Source organism: Rhinatrema bivittatum, chromosome 1 (assembly GCF_901001135.1).
Source record: "Rhinatrema bivittatum chromosome 1, aRhiBiv1.1, whole genome shotgun sequence".
Lineage (NCBI taxonomy): Eukaryota > Metazoa > Chordata > Amphibia > Gymnophiona > Rhinatrematidae > Rhinatrema > Rhinatrema bivittatum.
The window spans coordinates 53,894,193-53,914,413 of NC_042615.1; the positions used below are offsets into that span (position 1 = coordinate 53,894,193).

Here is a 20,221-nt window from a genome sequence, read left to right on the forward strand (position 1 = left end):
AACCCTTTGAAAATCTACCCCAATATGTTCACCTCAGAAACAGACTTTTATTTACAAGATTTGGCAGGATTTAGCATTTAGAAAATAACAAAAATTCCCGTCTCTAACATCGTGGCCACTAAGAAGCAGTTTACTCTAAAGAAAGTTCTGTACCTTGGGTGGTTACAAACATGCCAAAAACCTTAGCCTGTTTAAAATATTAATAATTATGGCTAACTTACTTATACCTGGTCCCAACTTCACGTGATATCCCTCTGTGCACCTCTGAAGCAGCTCTGGCTGGAGGTCCAGAGAATGTGGGTAGGGGAGAAGGCTTGCTTCCTGGGCTTGATACTGGAAGGCAGTCCAGGAAGGAGGCTTGCTTCTGGTTCTGGTACTTGCCAGGCCATCTGGGGCTTGCTCTCACCCCTCACCATCTCAGATTCCATGTCACTCTCCAAACCTGAGCAGGGCATCTCCTCTCTCTCTGGTCTCCTCTCCTTAGTCTCCTGGCCACATGATAGGGTAGATTTCAAAGGGTTACGCGCATAAGATATATGCGTAACCCCCGAAAACCTACCCCTGCGCGCGCTGAGCCTATTTTGCATAGGCTCAGCAGTGTGCGCAAACCCCGGGATGCACGTATGTCCAGGGGCTTTCAAAAATGGGCGGGCTGGGGGCGTGGTGGTGGCTCGGGGCAGGCCGGAGGCGGGGCCAGGGGCATGGCGGTGGTTCGGGGCGGGGCTGAATCCTCCAGCACAGAGGCCTGTGCCGGGGGATGGCGAGCCGGTGCGTGCAAGTTACACCTGCCAGAGGCAGGCGTAACTCAGTAAGATAAGGTGGGGGGGGATTTAGGTAGGGCTGGGGGGTGGGTTAGATAGGATAAGGGAGGGAAAGGTGGGGGGGAGCTAAAAAAAAGTTCCCTCCAAGGCCGCTCTGATTTCGGAGCGGTCTTGGAGGGAACGGGGAAAGCCATCGGGGCTCCCCTTGGGCTCGGCGCATGCAAGGTGCACAAGTGTGTACCCCCTTGCGCGCGCCCACCCTGGATTTTATAACATGCTCGCTGCTCCGCGTGCATGTTATAAAATCGGGTGTACATTTGTGCGCACTGGGTAGCACTTAAAATTTAAAATCGGCCCCGATGTCTTCTCCCTCCTCGATAGCAGGAGGTGCTGTTCTGCTTCAGGCTCCCCTTTCACTCTTCTGTTTCCTTTTCTTTCAGGGGTCACTTTCATCGCTGCTCCCTTCTCCTTATTTGCCCCGCCTTATACTTTCCAGCTGATAAATATGCATAAGCTCATGTATAATCATGTGGTGGGTGGAGGGTCTTTGACACATTGCAGGTCTTTTTCCCCCTCCTCATTTCTTTGGGGGGATCCTTATCACTTCTGTATGCCAAGCTGTATGACAGAATCAGTGTTTTTTTCCATCTCAGTCCACTCCCCCTCTTCCAAGGGGGGGCACCTTCTAACGTCTGGACTCCCTTGGCCAGTCCATAACTCCTGCTTATGAGCTTAGCTGCTACATTGTCTCTCGGCTGTATTTTTTATTTACACAGGTACATACAAACGGGCAGACCTTGATAAAGTATCCTTCAATGTAAAGTTCTCATCTGGGCAAGGTCTCTTCTCTTTAACTGTGACAGTGTCTTGTCCTGTCAGTTTACTAGTCTGCATATTTCTTTGCTATTATGGTTCATAATTGGCGCTTTCAGTGGTAAAACATGGGATATCTCCCTACATTTCTATCTTGTCTCTTACACAGCCTAGCTATGCAAGACTAAGTACCCTGATTTGATCAGTGTTTACTCTCACTCTGTTGTTAAATGCTCCCTGCAGGTATCACCAGAAAATAAATGTTTATTGTTGGAATATATTGCCAGAGTGAGCCCTATTTTTTCTGGTGTGGTAAGATTTGAGCAAGGAAGACCGTGGTCAGAAGAGGTCATAGAGAGAATTCACTTAAGCTTAAGATCCCTATCCAGCTCAGCCCTTTTGCACACCCTTCTTACCTCTGGGCCTGAGTCTACTATGCCATCTGCTTGATCCACCTCCCTATCTAAACCCTCCCAAGAGACCAGCACTTGGCTAACACAAGTGCTAGACCCTTTCATATTTTATGTGCTTTATCAGAGTGGGGGTTGCATAAAGTTTAATTTATTTTGGGGAGTTATATGAAGTAGCTTCATTATGAACTTTGAAATATAAGATAATTTCAAAGCAATCATTCTCCTTTAACAGTTTCATTTTGTGACTCAGATGCCAGTGAGTCATGATTTTAAGTAATTATTCTTTCTAATCAAAGCGAACCTACAGGAAACATGAACTACCACCAACTCTGCTCCAAAAGTCAGAAATGTTTTACTTAAAAAATAAAAGGTGCAAAGTTGTGGACTATTATTTTGGGATACAGCAATTCAAGTGAGAAGGATGATACCAGGAGTCAGTGAAAGGTCTTACATAAGCAATAATTTTGTTCTCCTCTGAGGATGCAAGGGTAGAATCCTGCTGATTCAGCTGAGATGTTTACTGCATGATCTGATATCAACTATCTTTTCTGGATTCATTCCAAAGCAAGCATAATTATCTCGCTACACAGATAAAACTATACTTTTACAAATCTTCATGCAGCTATTTTTAACACCTCCTTCACCATACTTGAAATATAAAATGTACCATTAAATATTAAAGCAGCCCTTCTTCTAGGATGTACTAAGAATATGGGGCTTCACATTCAGTCCCAGTCCTAAGTCTATACAAAGTCCTGGGGTGGATTCTTTGATGGGGCAAGGGTAAATCTCCAGGACCCAAGACACAGGGTGAAAATCTGGAGGTGTTACTTCAGATACTCTGGATGGGTGATCCCTAAACAAAATAAATTACTGTGTGACTTATAAGTTGGCACGATACACATTTCATCACTGTTACATCCATATCCATCATCAAATCAAAATTTAGCTCAATCTGTGTAAGTGCATGTGATATAGCATACAGAAAATAATATCTCAGGATGGAAATGGATCCCCTAGTTGGAGATGGTTCTGCTCTTCCATAAAGGAAAATATACCTACTCTTCCATAAAGGAAAATATACCTGAGGTCACCAATGGTTCTCCAAAGACTCCAATTCTCTCAGTTCTTTCTCATGCAGGAGTATGAACTCCTATTGGGGTCTCCAGATGTATTTTACAAAACCTTGCTTTCTTCTCTCCAATGGTAACTAGATCTTTCTGGCTGAAAGATCCAACATCAATAACAGAGAAAATTATTCTCTTTTCCCCTCTCCTAGGCAGGGAGTGTCGGTTAAAACTTACTCCAAAAACAAAAGACGAATCACATAAAAATCTAAATTGTCACACTGCAACCACTGGGGTTAGGGGCCACTTTGACATTCAAAGTGAGATGTACGAACAGTACAGTGCTCTCTTGTGAAGATTTGAGGACCTTCGGAGAGAGGAAACTCAGCCAAAGATGAGATTTGTGCAATGTTCTCTCAACCTAGCTTGATGGACTCTCTACCTGGGTAACATCTCTACCTGAGTAACATAATTTTTCATCTCAAAAATGATGGAAAGGGTTGTCAACAGTCAACTATCTGACTATCTGGAGGAAAAAAAGATTCTGCACCCCTCCCAGTTCGGATTCCGCAAGCACCTCAATACAGAAACCCTCCTTCTCTCCCTCACTGATTTCCTTCTCAGAGGCATGGACCAAGGAACCTGATATATATACTAGCCCTCATAGACATATCCGCCGCCTTTGACACCATAAGCCATAAGCAACTTCTCTCCCGCCTAGCCCATATTGGCCTCTCAGGCACTGCACTCCACTGGTTCACATCATATCTAACAAATAGGAAATTCTCAGTCAAAATAGGCAACTCAGAATCTGCCCTTCATGCCCTCTCCCAGGGAGTCCCTCAGGGCTCCTCCCTCTCATCCACCCTCTTTAACATATACCTCACCTCCCTCTGCCAACACCTATCCGATCTCGGCCTCAAATTCTTCCTATACGCTGATGATGTTCAAATCATCATACCCATTCAGGATACCCTAACAAAAGCATTGGACCATTGGAGAAATTGTCTTGCCTCCATCAATGCTCTACTCTCCGACCTTCACCTAGCTCTAAATGCATCAAAAACCAAACTGCTCCTCATCTCCCAACAATCATCCCCCAAACCAGCCATCACAAATGATCCTGCCTACCATACCTTCACAAGGCAGCACGATGCACGAAATCTAGGGGTTCAAATAGACCAACAACTGAACTTAAAAAAACATATCAATCTGATCCTCAAGGAAGGCTTCTTCAGACTTAACGTCATGAAGAAACTGAAACCATTACTTCATGTCAGTGATTTTCACACCGTCATTCAAGCCACCCTCTCAACAAAAATGGACTACTGTAACTCCCTTTTCCTAGGACGCCCATACTCTACAATAAAACCCCTCCAAATTCTGCAGAATGCAGTAGCGAGAACCATCTCTACCGCCCACAAATATGATCATATTACTCCCCTCCTCAAGAACTTACATTGGCTTCCTATCCCCTCTCGCATCTTATACAAAACCCTAACACTGACACACAAAGCTATACTCTCGCACAACTCTAACTAGCTCGTTGATCCATTCTGCCTGGTAGAATCCAAAACATCCACCAGAGCCTCCAATAATGGAACCCTCCATGTACCCTCACTAAAAAGAGCTCACCTTACTTCCACAAGGGAACGAGCCCTTTCCATTGCTGGACCCACGCTCTGGAATTCCCTTCCACCCAACCTCAGGCTCGAGACCTGCACCTCAAAATTCAGAGCCAACTTGAAAACTTGGCTTTTCAAGCAAGCCTATCAACAATAACACCCTTCTCACCCCTTGCAAACATACCTGAACCACGTAAACACACCCAAACCACCCACGCAACCCCCCCCCCCCTTACACCCGTTGTACATAGTTCTTATTGCTTCTCCAATTTGTATATTCAATGTTAATTTATTTGGCTATCAGCTGCTACAGAGTAGCCTGTTTCCTATGTTCTTTCAACCTTTTTTCTCACAGTTCCTTACATTCCCTCCCCATCTCCCTGTTTAATGTAACTATCTTTCCTATGTTCATTGTTATGATGTAAACCGATATGATGTTCCCACTAATATCAGTATAGAAATTTAATAAATAAATAAATAACATCAAGCTAGGTTGAGAGAACATTGCATAAATCTCATCTTTGGCTGAGTTTCCTCACTCCAAAGGTCATCAAATCTTAACAAGAGAGCACTGTGCTGTTCGTACATCTCACTTTGAATGTCAAAGTAGCCTCTACTAATACCTAAACCTCACCTCGAGTTACTAGGTGGGCTTCCCATAGAGATATAAATACCTATCTAGTGTGCGAGCATTATGGCTAGTCTCTCTCTCTCTCTCTCTCTCTCTCTCTCTCAGCACTTCAAAACAACTAAAACCAGCATGGGCAAAAACATTGCAATGTGAAATAAAGCCCTAACGCAGCTTAAAACCATGCAATAGGACTTTACAAAACAATAAACCCACTCCTCCTCTTTTTCAGATTTGCATCAAACCATGTGTTATGGTGCTATTGCAGGCATTAAAGGCATTTTTGCATGCGTTAAGGGGTTTTTGCATGCATTAATGGCGCTTAACACATGCAAAAATGCCATAATGCTATTTGATAAATGACCCTGTAAGTTACCTAGACTAATACCAACATTTCAGACTGGTATTCTATTGATTCAGGTGTCCCTCAAGGATCTTGCCTATCAGCAGTCTTATTTAATGTATATATGTAACATTTAGGCAGAATATTGCAGAATTTGGGGATAACTTTTAAAATGTATGCTGATGATATTCAGCTTATATTCCCAGTATCCACGGATTTAACAGAGACATATAATATGGTTCACCTGATCTTAGGAAATATTAAGAAATGGATGAAAGATAATGGTTTGTTGTTAAATGTAAATAAAACAAGGCAATCCTGGTCTCTCCTAAGAATTCTGAGCTCTCTACCACTCAGCTGGTTCTAAATGGGGCTATTGATCCTTTTCTAGATAATGTCCAAAATCTTGGGTTCCTATTCAATGCTTCTTTTACATTCTACTCCCAAAGGCACCAAGTGGTAAAGAATGGTTTCTTTAGGCTTAGAAAGTTATGACATCTTAAATACATATTGGAACATAATGACTTCAGGTTGGTTATCCAGGCTTTTGTTCTCTCAGTGACTGACTATTGTCATTAGGGATGTGAATCGGGCTTCGGACGATTGAAAATATCGGACGATATTTTCAAAATCGTCAGAAATTGGGGGCTCCCCCAAAACGATAGGAAAACCCCACGATATTGATTGTAGGGGTTCTCTTATCGTTTTGGGGGAGGGCGGGAAAAACGGCACACAAAAATAACCCCTAAACCCACCCCGACCCTTTAAAACGAATCCTTTAGCTCCCCCCACCCTCCTGACCCCCCAAAAAACTTTTTACAGGTACCTGGTGGTCCAGTGGGGGTCCCTGGAGCGATCTCCCACTTCCGGGCCATCGGCTGCCACTAATCAAAATGGCGCCGATGGCCCTTTGCCCTTACCATGTAACAGGGTATCCGTGCCATTGGCCGGACCCTGTTACATGGTAGGAGCACTGGATGGCTGGCGCCATCTTGTGCTCCTACCATGTGACAGGGGCTGACCAATGGCACCGGTAGCCCCTGTGACATAGTAAGGGCAAAGGCTATCGGCGCCATTTTGAATACTGGCAGCCAACGGTCCGAGTGCAGGAGGTCGCTCCCGCTGGACTTTTGGCAAGTCTTGTGGGGGTCAGGAGGGTCCCCCAAGACTTGCCAAAAGCCCCTGGTGGTCCAGCGGGGGTCCGGGAGCAATCTCCTTCACTTGGGCCATCGGGGAAGACCCCAGAGAGAACGTACAGCTGACTGCCATATTCCCCCAGCTCTGGCTGCCTCCACTGATGCTGACTCAGCATCTCTTCCAGATGCATGGCAGGCCGCCGTGCACTGCCTTCTTCCAACACTGCTGACTCCAGCAGGGGTTGCCCCTAGGCACGCACACACCAAACCGGCCTTAATTTAAAGAGCCCATGGTGGGAAATGCCCCATGGTGCCCTTTGATGACATCAGGACTCCCTGCCTACAAAAAGCTAACTTGTCAGCACTTCCTTGCCTCTGCAATAGGTTGACTACCTTAGCAGCAGCAAGTTGCCTCATCATGTTCTTGTGATCCTGGTCTTCATCTTGTCAATTCCTGGTTCTTCTTCCAAGTTCCTTCAGCTCATCTTCATGGTTACTCTTCAGCTCTTCATCTTCATAGTCAGTCTTCAGTTCTTCATCTTTGTAGTCAGTCTTCAGTTCTTCAGTGTCTTTTCCTATTGTGCTACTCCTTGCCTCCCTGCCTGTCTATCCATCCTACCTGCCCTCATATGGATCTCTGGCTCTGATTTTGGCTCTCCTAATACTGACTCTGATTGAACTCTGCTTGCTACTGACCACTGCCTGCTTCTCATCTACAATTAAACTCCACCTGCCTCTGACCAATGCCAGACTCTGGCCAACCTGAACACCACCTGCCCTGATCTCTGCCTGTCTCTGACTCTGCATATATTCAGCCCTCCCCGGACCCTGGCTTGTGACTCAACTACTGATCTTCACCTCACCATAAGAGCTGAGGATGTCCGAACATGCACCAATTGTACCCAACGGCGTTCAACAGGCACAACAACTGGGGTGGAATTTGGTAGAGGGCATCCTGAACCCCACCGGGCAGGTGGAAGGGTGTGGGTACCGTCACGTTGGAAACAAGTTACGCAGGACAGACTGGCCGAAGATGGAATCTTGTCTTCCGGCTTTGTCCAAGCAATAGTGGGCTGCGAAACTATGGAGAGAACTCCAGGTGGCAGCCCTGCAAATGTCAGGAAGCGGCATCGATCGTAGGTGTGCTACTGAAGTCGCCATGGCCCTCACAGAGTGTGCTTTAACACGGTCTTGAAAAGGAATGCCTGCTTGCTGATAGCAAAAAGATATGCAGTCCGCCAACCAGGAAGAGAGAGTCTGCTTATCCACAGGTTGCCCTAATTTGTTGGGCTGGAAAGAGACGAACAACTGAGTGCTCTTCCTGTGGGCAACTGTACTGTCTAGATAGAAAGCTAGAGCCCGTTTACAGTCAGGGGTATGCAGAGCCTGTTCCCCTGGATTGGAATGGGGTCTGGGAAAGAAGGTAGGTAGTATGATGGATTGGTTAATGTGAAACTCCGAAACTACCTTAGGTAAAAACTTAGGGTGATTGCGGAGTACCGCCCGATCCTGCAGGAGTTTAGTGTATGACAGATAGGTAACTAGGGCCTGTAACTCACTAATCCTGCGAGATGAAATGATAGCCAAAAGGAAAATCACTTTCCAGGTGAGATAACGTAGATCACAGGAATGGAGAGGCTCGAATGGTGGTTTCATGAGCCGACCGAGAACCAGATTAAGGTCCCAAGAAGGGGTAGGAGGACATAAAGGTGGCTTGATATGGAGCACGCCCTTCAAAAAGCATGTTACGAGGGGTTGTACCAATATAGGAACATCCCCAACACCTTTATGGAAGGCGGCTACCGCACTGACATGCATTCTGATAGAAGAGGTCTTTAGACCTGATTCTGACAAATGCCAGAGATAGTCCAAAAACCTTGGGATTGGACAGGAAAATGGATCAAGGGACCGTGAAGTGCACCATGATGTGTACCTTTTCCATTTATAGGAATAAGATTTTCTTGTGGAAGGCTTCCGTGAAGCAATTAGGACACGAGAAACCAAATCTGAAAGGTTAAGAGGTTGACGGATTAACCTTTGAACATCCATGCCATCAGAGACAAGGCTTGAAGATTGGGATGGCGTAGGCATCCGTTGTTTTGAGTGATCAGATGCGGGTCCTTTCCCAAGGGAATGTGCCTGCGGATGGAGAGATCCTGAAGTATGGGAAACCACACTTGGCGTGGCCAGTGAGGTGCTATCAGGATCAAGGTTCCCTTGTCCTGACGTGGTTTCATGAGGGTCTTCGAGAGAAGAGGAAGTGGAGGGAATGCATAGAGCAGACCGGTTGCCCACGAGAGGGAGAATGCATCTCTGGGCTGAGAGCGCGTGCTCTGAATGAGGGAGCAGAAATTGTCGACTTTGTGGTTCTGAGGGGACGCAAAGAGGTCTGTCTGGGGGTATCCCCATTGTCAGAAGATTGAGGTCGCTACCGAGGGGTTGAGAAACTACTCGTGTGGTTGGAAGACGCGACTCAGTTTCTCTGCCAAGACATTGTCCACTCCCAGCAAGTAGGTGGCCCTGAAGTACATCGAGTGGGAGAGCGCTTCCGCCCAAATCTGTGCAGCTTCCTGACACAGAAGGAAGGAGCCTGTGCATCCCTGCTTGTTGATGTACCATATGGCCACCTGGTTGTCCGTCTGAATCAGGATGAAGTGATTTGACAGGCGTTCCTGAAAAGCCCTGAGAGCATATCGCATTGCTCGAAGTTCTAGGAAGTTTATTTGGTGTTTGACTTCCCTGGAGACCAAGACCCTTGTGTCTGTAGATTGTCCACATGGGCTCCCCACCCGAGGTTGGAAGCATCGGTGGTGAGAATGAGTTGAGGATCTGGCACTTGAAATGGCAGTCCCTGGAGGAGATTGTTCTGATCTTTCCACCAGGCGAGAGACAGACGGAATGAGTCAGTGATGTGGACAATGGTTGACAGAGGCTGAACAGCTTGAATCCATTGTGACCTCAGAGTCCAATGCATGAGTCTCATGGCCAAGCGGGTCATTGGTGTGACATAGACTGAGGACGCCATGTGTCCCAGAAGGACGAGGAATTGGTGAGCTGTTGCTGTATGTTGAAACTGCAACTGGTGAGTGAGAGACACGAGTGTTAGCGCTCGTTGTTGAGGTAGAAAGGCTTTTGCCTGCAAGGTGTCCAAGTCTGCTCCAATGAACGACAAGGTTTGAGATGGGATTAAAAAGGATTTTCCGTAATTGACGAGAAATCCTAGCGAAATTAGACTGTGTAGGGTGAAATCGAGGGACGACAAGGCGGCTTGCTGGGTTGGAGCCCTGATTAACCAGTCGTCCAGATAGGGGTAGACGTGAACACCTTCCTTCCTGAGGAAAGCTACAACAACTACGAGGCATTTAGTGAAGACTCGTGGTGCAGACGCTAGGCCGAAGGGAAGCACTCGGTATTGATAGTGCTTGGGGCCTACTAAAAACCTAAGGTATTTGCGATGAGTTGGAGTTATCGCAATGTGTGTGTATGCGTCCTGGAGGTCCAGAGAGCAGAGCCAGTCTCCTCTTTGTAGAAGAGGTAAAGCGACCCCAAGGTTACCATCTTGAACTTTTCCCACTGATGGAACTTGTTGAGAGAACGTAGGTCCAGAATTGGACGAACTCCCCTGGATTTTTTGGGGATCAGAAAGTACCGGGAATAGAACCCTAGGCCTTGCTGCGAGAGTGGGACCGGTTCTATTCCTTTTAACTGGAAAAGGAGGGAAACCTCCTGATCCAGAAGGATAGAGTGGTCGGATGTCCCCCACGTCCGCAGACATGGTGAGTCTGGTGGTAGAGCGAGAAAGTTCAGGTGGTAACCCTGAGCAATGATTGCTAGCACCCATTGGTCGGTTGTGATTGATTGCCACATGTTGTGAAAGTGGGATAATCGACCGCCCACTGGTATGTTTGGCAGAGGAATAAGGCTGCTGCTCTCCAAGTGGAAGTGAAAAACCTGAAGCAGGGGAGCTGTGGTTTTTGCTTCCGGGCTTGGCAAGGCTGAGGCTTTTGATAAGGTCTCGTAGTTCGGGACTTTGCTGGTGGAGGATAAGCCTTCCTCGGATGGTAGAACGACTTCTTAGAGTCCTTCCTGAAGGGCTGTCTTAAGGAGAAGTCGGAAGGTATCGATGAAAGCTGTTTAAGGGTCTCATGATAGTCCTTTAATTCAGCCACCATTCGCTGGATCTGTTCACCAAACAGATTGTCTCCTACACATGGTAGGTCAGATAGCTTATCTTGTAGTTCTGGGCGAAGGTCAGAAGATTTGAGCCAGGCCAATCGTCTTGCCGAAATAGCAGCTGCAGACACTCTAGTAGAGGTGTTGAAGATATCATAAGATGTCCTAATCTCATGTTTTCCTGCCTCAAAACTCTTGTTTACAAGGTTTTGAAGCTGGTCCTGAACTCAGAGAAGTCCAGTATCTGCTTGAAGATGACCCTATTATATTGGGTCATATAAAGTTGGTAAGCCGCAATTCGGGAGATGAGCATGGCGCCTTGGAACACTCGTCGACCAATATTGTCTAGAAACTTCTGTTCCTTAACAGGTGGGGTAGATGAGTGAGGCTTCGACCTTTTTGCTTCTTTTGAGCTGACTCTACCACAACTGAGTAGTGGTCGAGCTGAGATTTTTGAAAGCCAGGGGCTGACTGTATTAAATAGGTAGTGTCAGCCTTTCTGTGTACTGGAGTAATGGATCCAGGGTTCTCCCAGTTCTTTTTGAGGAGGTCAAGAAGAACTTGATGAATGGGAAAAGAAGTGATCACTTTGGGGGCATCCAGGAATTGGAGCAACTCCATCATCTGGTGCCTATCATCCTGTTCCGTCTGAAGTTGAAAAGGGACCAACTCAGACATTTCCTTCACAAAATTAATGAAAGAAACGTCCTCTGGAGGAGAACATTTTCTACTTTCAGTAGGAGAAGGAGGTGAAAGTAAGTCATCGGTGTCTGTGGAAGTATCATCACCCCAGGTGTCATAAGAATCAGCAGACTCACCTGAAGGGCGAGAAGGGGGTTGAATCCCTGAAGGCCCCGGTCGAGGCTCCGAGAAAATCGGAGGAATCACCGGGGGTACCGAAGATGGCAAGGAAGGTATCGGTGCTGGCATCGACGGCATCGATGGCGCCGATGGTCATATCGGCACCGATGGATGAATCGGTGTCGAGGGACGAATTGGCATTGATGGCTGAGGCAGAACTCCCGATGGAGGAATGCGGAACGGTGTTTCTCCTCTCGATGAAGTTGTCAACGGGGAGGGCACCAGAGCCATCGGAGACCCGGGAACCACCGGTGAAAGGGCGGACATGAGTGCCTCCATCCGGGATAGCAGCGGTGCCAGTGCTGCTGCAATCGGGTCGGTAACTGGTTCCACCCTCGATGCCGGTGTCGGTGCCGGAGGAACCTGGAGCTGTTGCATCGCCTTGTCGATGGCCCCCTGAACCAGCCGGTCCAGTTCTTCTCGGAGACCTGGAGCAAGCAGCCCAGCTTCGGAACAGAAGAGGGAAGCAGAGGCACAGTCGGAGGGACCACCTTTACAGGCGGAATCGCAACTCCCAAACCCCGAACGGGTGAGGGTGGCCTCGGTGACCCGGTCGCAGGAATGGTCAGTGCCTTTCCTGGACGGGGCTTCTTCGACGGTGGCAAGGATGGTGGCGAGGTCGATGATTTCGCTCCCTCGACGGTCCGAGTCCTACGATGTCAATGGTGATGTTTCTCCTTGTGATCCCCTCGATCCTGAGGGGGAGTAGCGGGTGTCGATGGCCGTGAAGACATCGATGGCGGACAGTCACCGGACGGTGGACGATGCTGGCGCGACGTCGACGGTGCCGGTTCTGATGACGTCAATGAGATGGATGGCGTCAGGGTCTGAGCACGAAAGAGGAGTTCCATCTTCTCCATTCTGGCGTTGCGACCTTTTGGTGTCATGAGGGCACATTTGGTGCAAGTCAGGACATCATGCTCACAGCCTAAACACATTACACAGACTCCATGGGGGTCTGTGATAGACATGGTGCGAGTACAGTCCGGGCACCGACGGAACCCCTACGCCTTGGCAACAGGAAATAATCGAGCCGTGGTACGGTCGATGGCCAGTAGGCCGCGAGGGCCAAACTCGACGGTAATCGATGGAAGACGGTCAAAAAACTTACTGGAGTACCGCGGCCTGAGAAAAGTTAGAGGAGGAACCCCTGTGGGGCAATTTAAGTTTAAATAATCCCGTGAGTAAAATTCCTGTCAGGAATCTCTTTAGAGATCCTAAACTGCGAGGCTACTGCTGCGCGGAAAAAAGAAGACTGAAGGGGGACCCCTGCTGGCTGCAGGGTTAGTGCCATGCTGGGCATGCCCAGTAGGGGCCAGTCAAAGTTCTGGAATCTTTGATAGAAGTTTTCTGTGGTTGGGCTCCATCTTGATGATGTCACCCATATGTGAGGACTACCATCCTGCTTGACCTGTGAGAAAGAAGAGCACACTGCTGGTTTTGAGTGTTGCACTTCTGCTATCCCTGCTTTGGATACCTCTCCCACCATTTCCCTCTGTTCCAAAACAGAAGGGGAAGAAAAAGCCTCAACAGTCTGCAGTGGTGTATGCTCTGCAAATTTCAGTTTATTCTGGGTACAGCTCTCTTCTGCCATTCTGGCCTTGAAGATGTCCCGCTTCAAAGGTGCAGGACTACTTGTTTTCTTATTACTACCAGCACTGCAAACATTCTATTTTGCTCTTCTGCCTTTCCCAGACATGAAGGAATTTGTCATTGCCTGTGCCTGGGGGATTTGGATATGAAAATGATTTATTAGTAGTATTGTAACTGTACCCTCACTGACAATACCACTCTAATGTATATGAGGAGAACTGTCACACACATGCAGTTGACTGCCACACTATGCTCTAGCACTGACTGCTGATAGACTCCACAATCCACACATAAAACAAACTGGTGACAGGTTGCTGGTATGCTTCAATCTTTGTGCACTAGTGGCTGCTGGTATGCTTCAATCTTTATGCACTAGTGCTCACCTCGCTGTCACTGGTGTTCACACAGAGACAAAAATATTCTAGCACTGCTGCTGCAAGTCTCCACACTATCTCCTTCTTCCCTCTACTCTCTCCCCACTGAAGAGAACACCAAGTGCCACTGGCTGTCTTTCTCTGACTGGCACAGTGAGGCCAGTGCAGCAGACAGATCAAAAGCAGCCCACTAATGCCAAAAATCCAACTATATCTGAATTCTCAAAGAGAGTTTATCAGCACGTCCTTCTCCAAGAATAACAAAAGAGGGAATACTGCTTTTCACACATGCTTAGACTTTACAGTGGGAGGACGTCAGCGTCACTTGATCCAGATAGCAACAATATGCTAAACTGGAAAAATGCTTCACTGTGATTTGCTGTGTCTTGCTGTTTCTGTGGTCTCCTTGTCAACACTTCCTGTCCAGTCTCTGATAAAGCAGTGAGATCACACATGACTCAAAGAGAAGGATTAATTGCTATAGTTACTTATACCTGTTCCCCCATTCATTTCTATGGCCCACAGACCTCTATGAGCTATAGAAATAAATGGAGAAAAAAATGAATGAGACAAATAATACTCCGTCCTCTTGTGGGATTCCTCCATTTGTTTTGGGGATCCACAAAAGAAACAAATGCATTCTTTTCAGGATACCCATTCATTTTAAACAAATGCATATCCCTGTTACGGGAATGCTGGGAGTGGTCCCATTTCTGAGGAGATTGTGTACCTTGGGCCACGACGCGACTGCAGAGGAGCTCTGGGAAGCACCGAGGCAGGTGAGGAGTATCCAAGCACAGGCTGAGATGCATGACCCTGACTTCTGCCGAATCTGATTGCATCGGAGAGACCCAGCAACGCAATGTTGGTCTCTGCAGTAGCCCTCTGGCCACTCGATAGCCCTTTCATACCTGTCATACGGGAACGGCAGATATGACAGGACGGACAGAGGCTGAGGGCTGGAACAAACAGGTTCAGATGAAGACTCAGGATACTTGAAGGGTGAGACGAGACTCAGGATACTTGAAGGGTTAAGACGAGACTCAGGATACTTGAAGGATGAGACGAGACTCAGGAGATTTGAAGGGCTGAGACGAGACTCAGGAGGTTTGAAGATTACTTGAAGGTCTGAGAAGGGACTCAGGAGATTGCCTGAAGGATTCAGACGGAGTCACAAATCAAGAGTTCTGAATTGGTACTGCCATACCTTGCGCCCTATACAGCCAGTCGAGGCAGGTCACGGACCACGCTGGTGGTTCCCGACTCAGGTTGCTTGGAGGTTTCAAGACAAAGACTCCGGCGAGGCCTGCACCGAGGCACGCCCTCCACAGCCAGTCAAGGCAAGGCACAGACCATGCTGAAATGGGACAGTTTTAGGCAGAGTTCTTAGACAAAGACAGAGGCAGACGCAAAGGACTCTGAAGACCCAGACAGGATTCAGGATTTGGAGTAGGAGCTCAGAGATGGAGCTCAGAGCAAGGAACACCAAGACAGGACTCGGTGCAAGGAACACTGAGACGGGACTCAGTGCAAAGAACATTAAAAGCCGGGATCTTCTGGAGGCTTATGCTGCCGTGGCAAAGGACATCTGGATAAAAGAAGATCAGGATGTGAAGACATCCAGAGAAGAGGACATCAGGACTTCAGGGAATCTGAAAGACTAAACATCAGGAACATCAGAAGATCTGACGGGAAGGACGTTGGAACATCAGGAACTGGACGAAGATGCGCGATCCAACGAGAGACATTGACAAAGATGAAGACGAAGACATGGAATTCCAAGATGGAACAGAGTTCCTAGGAGAAGCTGGAAATGAAGAGAAGTCCTAAGGAGGACTGGCTCCTTGTGAAGGCTCTTCATAGACAGCTATGAATGCAGTGTTATGAGAAAGTTTCTGCTTAACTTCAGTTCTTTTTTTTTTTTTGCCATAGTACCCCTTCAATAAGGGATGGATCCAGACTCAACTGCTATATACTCTAGAAGGTCCATATTCTGCCACAGTCCGGATAGCAAAGTTAGCCCGATAAACTTATCAGGCTAACTTTGGAGACATATTCAACAGTATAGCTGCATTATTGAATTTAGCCAGCTAACTTTAGGACAGTTCTTTTGCCTGAATTATACTTAAAGAATTAGCCAGATGTCTAAGTCATCTGGCTAATTCTGAATATTGGAGTTAGCTGGTTAACTTAGCTGGCTAACTCAACTCCTCCCACTTATGTGCCCGGAATACCTCTAACTTATCCAGTTAAATTCTAGTGCTCTAACTTATTAGCCAGCTAGAATTTACCCGGATATGTGCCCACATATTCACTTAGTTGGCTAACCTTTGAATTAGCTGGCTAAATGCTTTTGAATATGGACCTCCATGTGCTTGAGTCGCTGAAGATTTTCTCCCATTCTTTTTCAATGAGAAAAAACATTGGTGAATCAGACATTAGATGTGAGTTTGCTTCTATCTAAAAGAACATACACTTTGGGCTGGATTTTTAAAAGGTTACGTGCGCTGGGCCTGTTTTCAAAAGGCCCGGCGATGCGCGTTAAGCCTTGGGGCGTGTGTAAGTCCCTGAGCTTTACTAAAGGGGGGGGGGGGGAATGGGCAGGGCATGGCAGTCCGGGGGCGGAGTGGGGTCAGGCTCCTGGCACAGAGGCCATATTTGCATCTGTGCCGGGGATCGCGCACTGGCAGTTGGCCAGCGCGTTCAACTTGCGCCTGCCCAGAGGCAGATGCAAAAGGTAAAATAAAGGTTAGTGGAGTTAGATTAGGGCTAGGGAGGGGGAAAGGTTAGTGGAAGGGGTGGGAAGGACAGGCTAGGGGGAAGGGAAGTTCCCTCTCAGGCTGCTCCAATATCGGAGCGAACTGGGAGGGAATGGGGAAAGGCAGTGTGGCTCGGCGCGCACAAGGTGCAAAATTGTGCACCCCTTGCGCATGCCAACCCAGGATTTTATAACATGCGCGCGCCTGCGCGTGCATATTATAAAATCGGGAGTACATGTGCGTGCACCAGGTAGCGTGCGCACATGTACGCCCGCGCGCAACCTTTTAAAATCTACCCTTGTATAAATAGTAATTAAAGATGTGCATTCGTTTTTCCCGAATTAGGCAATGTCAATGAAATTGCTTAATTCGGTATCATTCGGGGGAACCGAAAAACAAAGGGAATTTTTCCATTAGTGCACACTATTGGGAGTTAGCGTGCACTAACCCAAAAATCGGGGCCCCTGAAAAAAAAAACACGAACCGTGGGAAAAATGAAATTTCCCATGGGGGGCCCCGAAACGAAGCCCAAAATGATTTAAAAAAATGATGCACATCTCTAACAGTAATCATTGTTTAATAACACTATGTTACCTGGTTAGTGAACTCTTTTTTTCACGCTTCATCTCTTGCCTCACTGAGTCAAGGGTAGTCAATATCTCACACACACTTATTGTTTCTATAGAAAATAAAAAGAATGAAAACAATTCAATTTTTCTATTTAAGAACTATGGGGCAGATATTAAAAATAAAGCTGAGCTCCTAAATTTAGTCCTCTAAATTAGGTACCTTAGCTATGTACCTTTTTTCAGCCGAACTTAGGTGCCTAAGATTTCAGCTGAAATGTCACATTAATTTAGGTTCCTAAAATTAGACCTGCTAATTATTTTTCTAGATTTAGGGTCCTAAGGCCTGGATTCTCTAAGGTCTGCAACCTTAGAGAATCCGGCAGTAACGGGGGGCGGGGGGCAGTCCTGCGATAGCCGGCAGCGATCGCACCTCTGCAGTACAATCGCTGCCGGCTTTCGCTCTGAATAACCATAAAAGGTGTAGTTATTTGGCACGAAACTGGTGGCGATAAGGAACCTTACCTTTCGCCGCCAGCAATGTGTCCGCAGCATCGGCCCCGGTGCCACCCAGACTCCTCTTCTGGGGCTGACTCCGCCCCGAGCTAACTATCGCATGCGAAAAGTCCCTTTTCGTGTGTGATAGCGTTAGAGAATGACCCCCTAAATTAGCTGCCTAGTTCTGAAAGTCCATACTACGTATCTCTTTCTTCTTCCTAACTCCATGTAAGACTTCCTAACTTCCATGTAAGACTCACATGTTAGTCACTCCAATGTTATATGTAAACCGAAATGATTAGCAACATTGTTGCTAGAATTTCGGTATATAAAAAAATGTTAAATAAATAAATAAATAACTCTGCCCCCTTAGCCTAAATTTAGAAGCCTAATGAAACTAAGAGCCTAAATTTAGGAACTCAGCCCTAGTAAATATTTGAAAAGGCAAATTTAAGATCCAAACTCCAAAAGTTAGGAATATAAACCCCTTGAACCAGTGCAAACAATACCCTATCAAATAAAGAGTACACGTTTCACTATAAAAAAAAAAAAGTCCTTTTACAAGAAAATTACAAGGAATAAAAACATGAATGTAACATTTTTTTTTTTTTGTGTTGTAATCTTTTATTGAGTTTTTGGATTAAGAAACAATACAAATAAACATACAAATAAACATGTACAGAAAATAAAGAAAAATATACATCAGAATTAACACTCTTAACACAATATCACAACTATTAGCTAAATAACGAAACCACCATGATTTCAACCTGTTCTCAGTTCGGTAGTCCTTCTTAAATAGAAATACAGGATATTGTGGATAACAAGCAGATAGAGAAAGAAGAAAACAACAAAGAGGAATGTGAATACGAAAGCAAAAGGAAAACAAGGACGAGAAATAGAGAGGAAAAAGGGGAAGAAGAAAGAGAAATAGTCAGAATGATAGAGGAGTAGCTCACCAAAAAAAATAGAACAATCATTCAGGAGTCTGACAGGTAGAATTAAGCAATATACGTACATAGATTAGGAGTGCAGTGTCAAGTAAACGTCTAATGGCTTCCACACCTGTGCCCACGCCGCCAACCTCCTAAATTTTATTGCCATAGCTTTTTCATATTTTACATATAAACACACAGAGCTCCACCATAGATGTTCAGAAAGCAAATCACTTTTTTTCCAGTTGTAGAGGATAGTGTGTTGTGCAATAGTAAGAAGGAAATCTAGTAGCTTACAACGTGAGGCGGGAAGAGATATGGAGGGGTGAGCACTTTTTAAAATAGTAATAGAATACGATAGGGAAGTCTGGAACTGAAAAATCTCAGTCACTATGTGCCATACTCGCGTCCAAAAATTAGATGTGTAAGGGCAGGAATAAAGCATATGTTGTAATGTAGCATTTGGGCCAGCACATGACCAACAATGATGGGATGCAAGAACACCAGCCCTATAAAGCTTCCAAGGTGTCTATAGGGCCCTATGCATAATAAAGAACATGGACTGAGTAAGACTAGAAGATAGTGATATGCGCATCGCGACTTTCCAAACAATCCCAACATTCGGAAGGTATATGAATAGATAAATCCTCCGCCCAGCTTGTAGAGAGCGAGGAATGAAAGGGCTTTAGGGTTAATTGATTAAGCAGCTTGTAAATGTGAGAGGCCAGGTGGCCTTTGGGGCTATAGTCCAAATACAGATCTAGCAAGAAGGGGGATTTGTCTGGGTGGAAGAGTCTCCCTTTCTTAGAAAGGAGAGCATGCCTAAGTTGTAGCCAGGAGAAAAATTGAGAGTGAGGGAGTGAGTATCAAGCTTGCAACATTGAAAAGGAGCAAAGTTCTCCACTTTCAAATACATCTGTTATTGTCCATATCCCCGCTTTGCTCCAAATTGATCAATTAATAGGATGATTGTTTATACGGAATAAGGAATTTCCCCAAAGTGGTCCAAATTTCGATGACTTCCAGGAATAAGTTTGTACAGGGCGTAGCTGTTCTAATTCACCAAAAGCTTTGTGTAGAGAGCGTAGAATAGGGTGTGAGACTACACGTGGGGGAAGAATAACACCCGGGAATAAGTGTAGTGGGAGCAGAGAGAGGAAAGCTGATTCTACCCCCAGCCATCTCGGGGGATGTACAGTCGGGGTAAAATGGGAAAAATAGAAAGAACCCACCTGCAAAATAAAGGCTTGATGGTATCTATAAAAATCAGGAAAGTTCACCCCGCCATATTGTTTACTGGCTTTCAATTTCCGCAGGGCTATACGTGGGGTTTTATGATTCCATAAAAAAGTGGTCAACAGCCGGTCGACGTAGGAGTAGAAATCTGTAGAAAAAAAAATAGGGACCATTGCTAAAATATAAGTAATCTTTGGAGCTAATACCATTTTAATAGTTTCCAACCTCCCCCACCAAGTTAGATGTAACGGAGACCACTTAAGGGTAACACTCCTGAGTTGTTGCAAGATCGATGCTTCACAGTGAGTAACAGTATCTCCTGGGTCAGTGTGAAAATATATCCCCAAATATTTAAGGCCTTTATTCATTTTCTGTATTTGATATTGAGAGAGATCTAATAGAGCTCCCCGATAGTTAAGAGGGAGAAGCTCTGTCTTGTG

At 46.1% G+C, this 20,221-nt stretch overlaps 1 protein-coding gene across 1 annotated transcript in view; it reads right to left on the reverse strand.

Annotated features, from left to right (window-relative positions):
- Positions 1-20,221, reverse strand: part of LOC115092544 — a 447,216-nt gene that overhangs the window by 390,521 nt on the left and 36,474 nt on the right. The window contains exon 2 of the mRNA XM_029603496.1: positions 17,141-17,225. Within this exon, the coding sequence (XP_029459356.1) occupies positions 17,141-17,225 (85 nt within the window). The remainder of the gene's footprint in view (positions 1-17,140; positions 17,226-20,221) is intronic.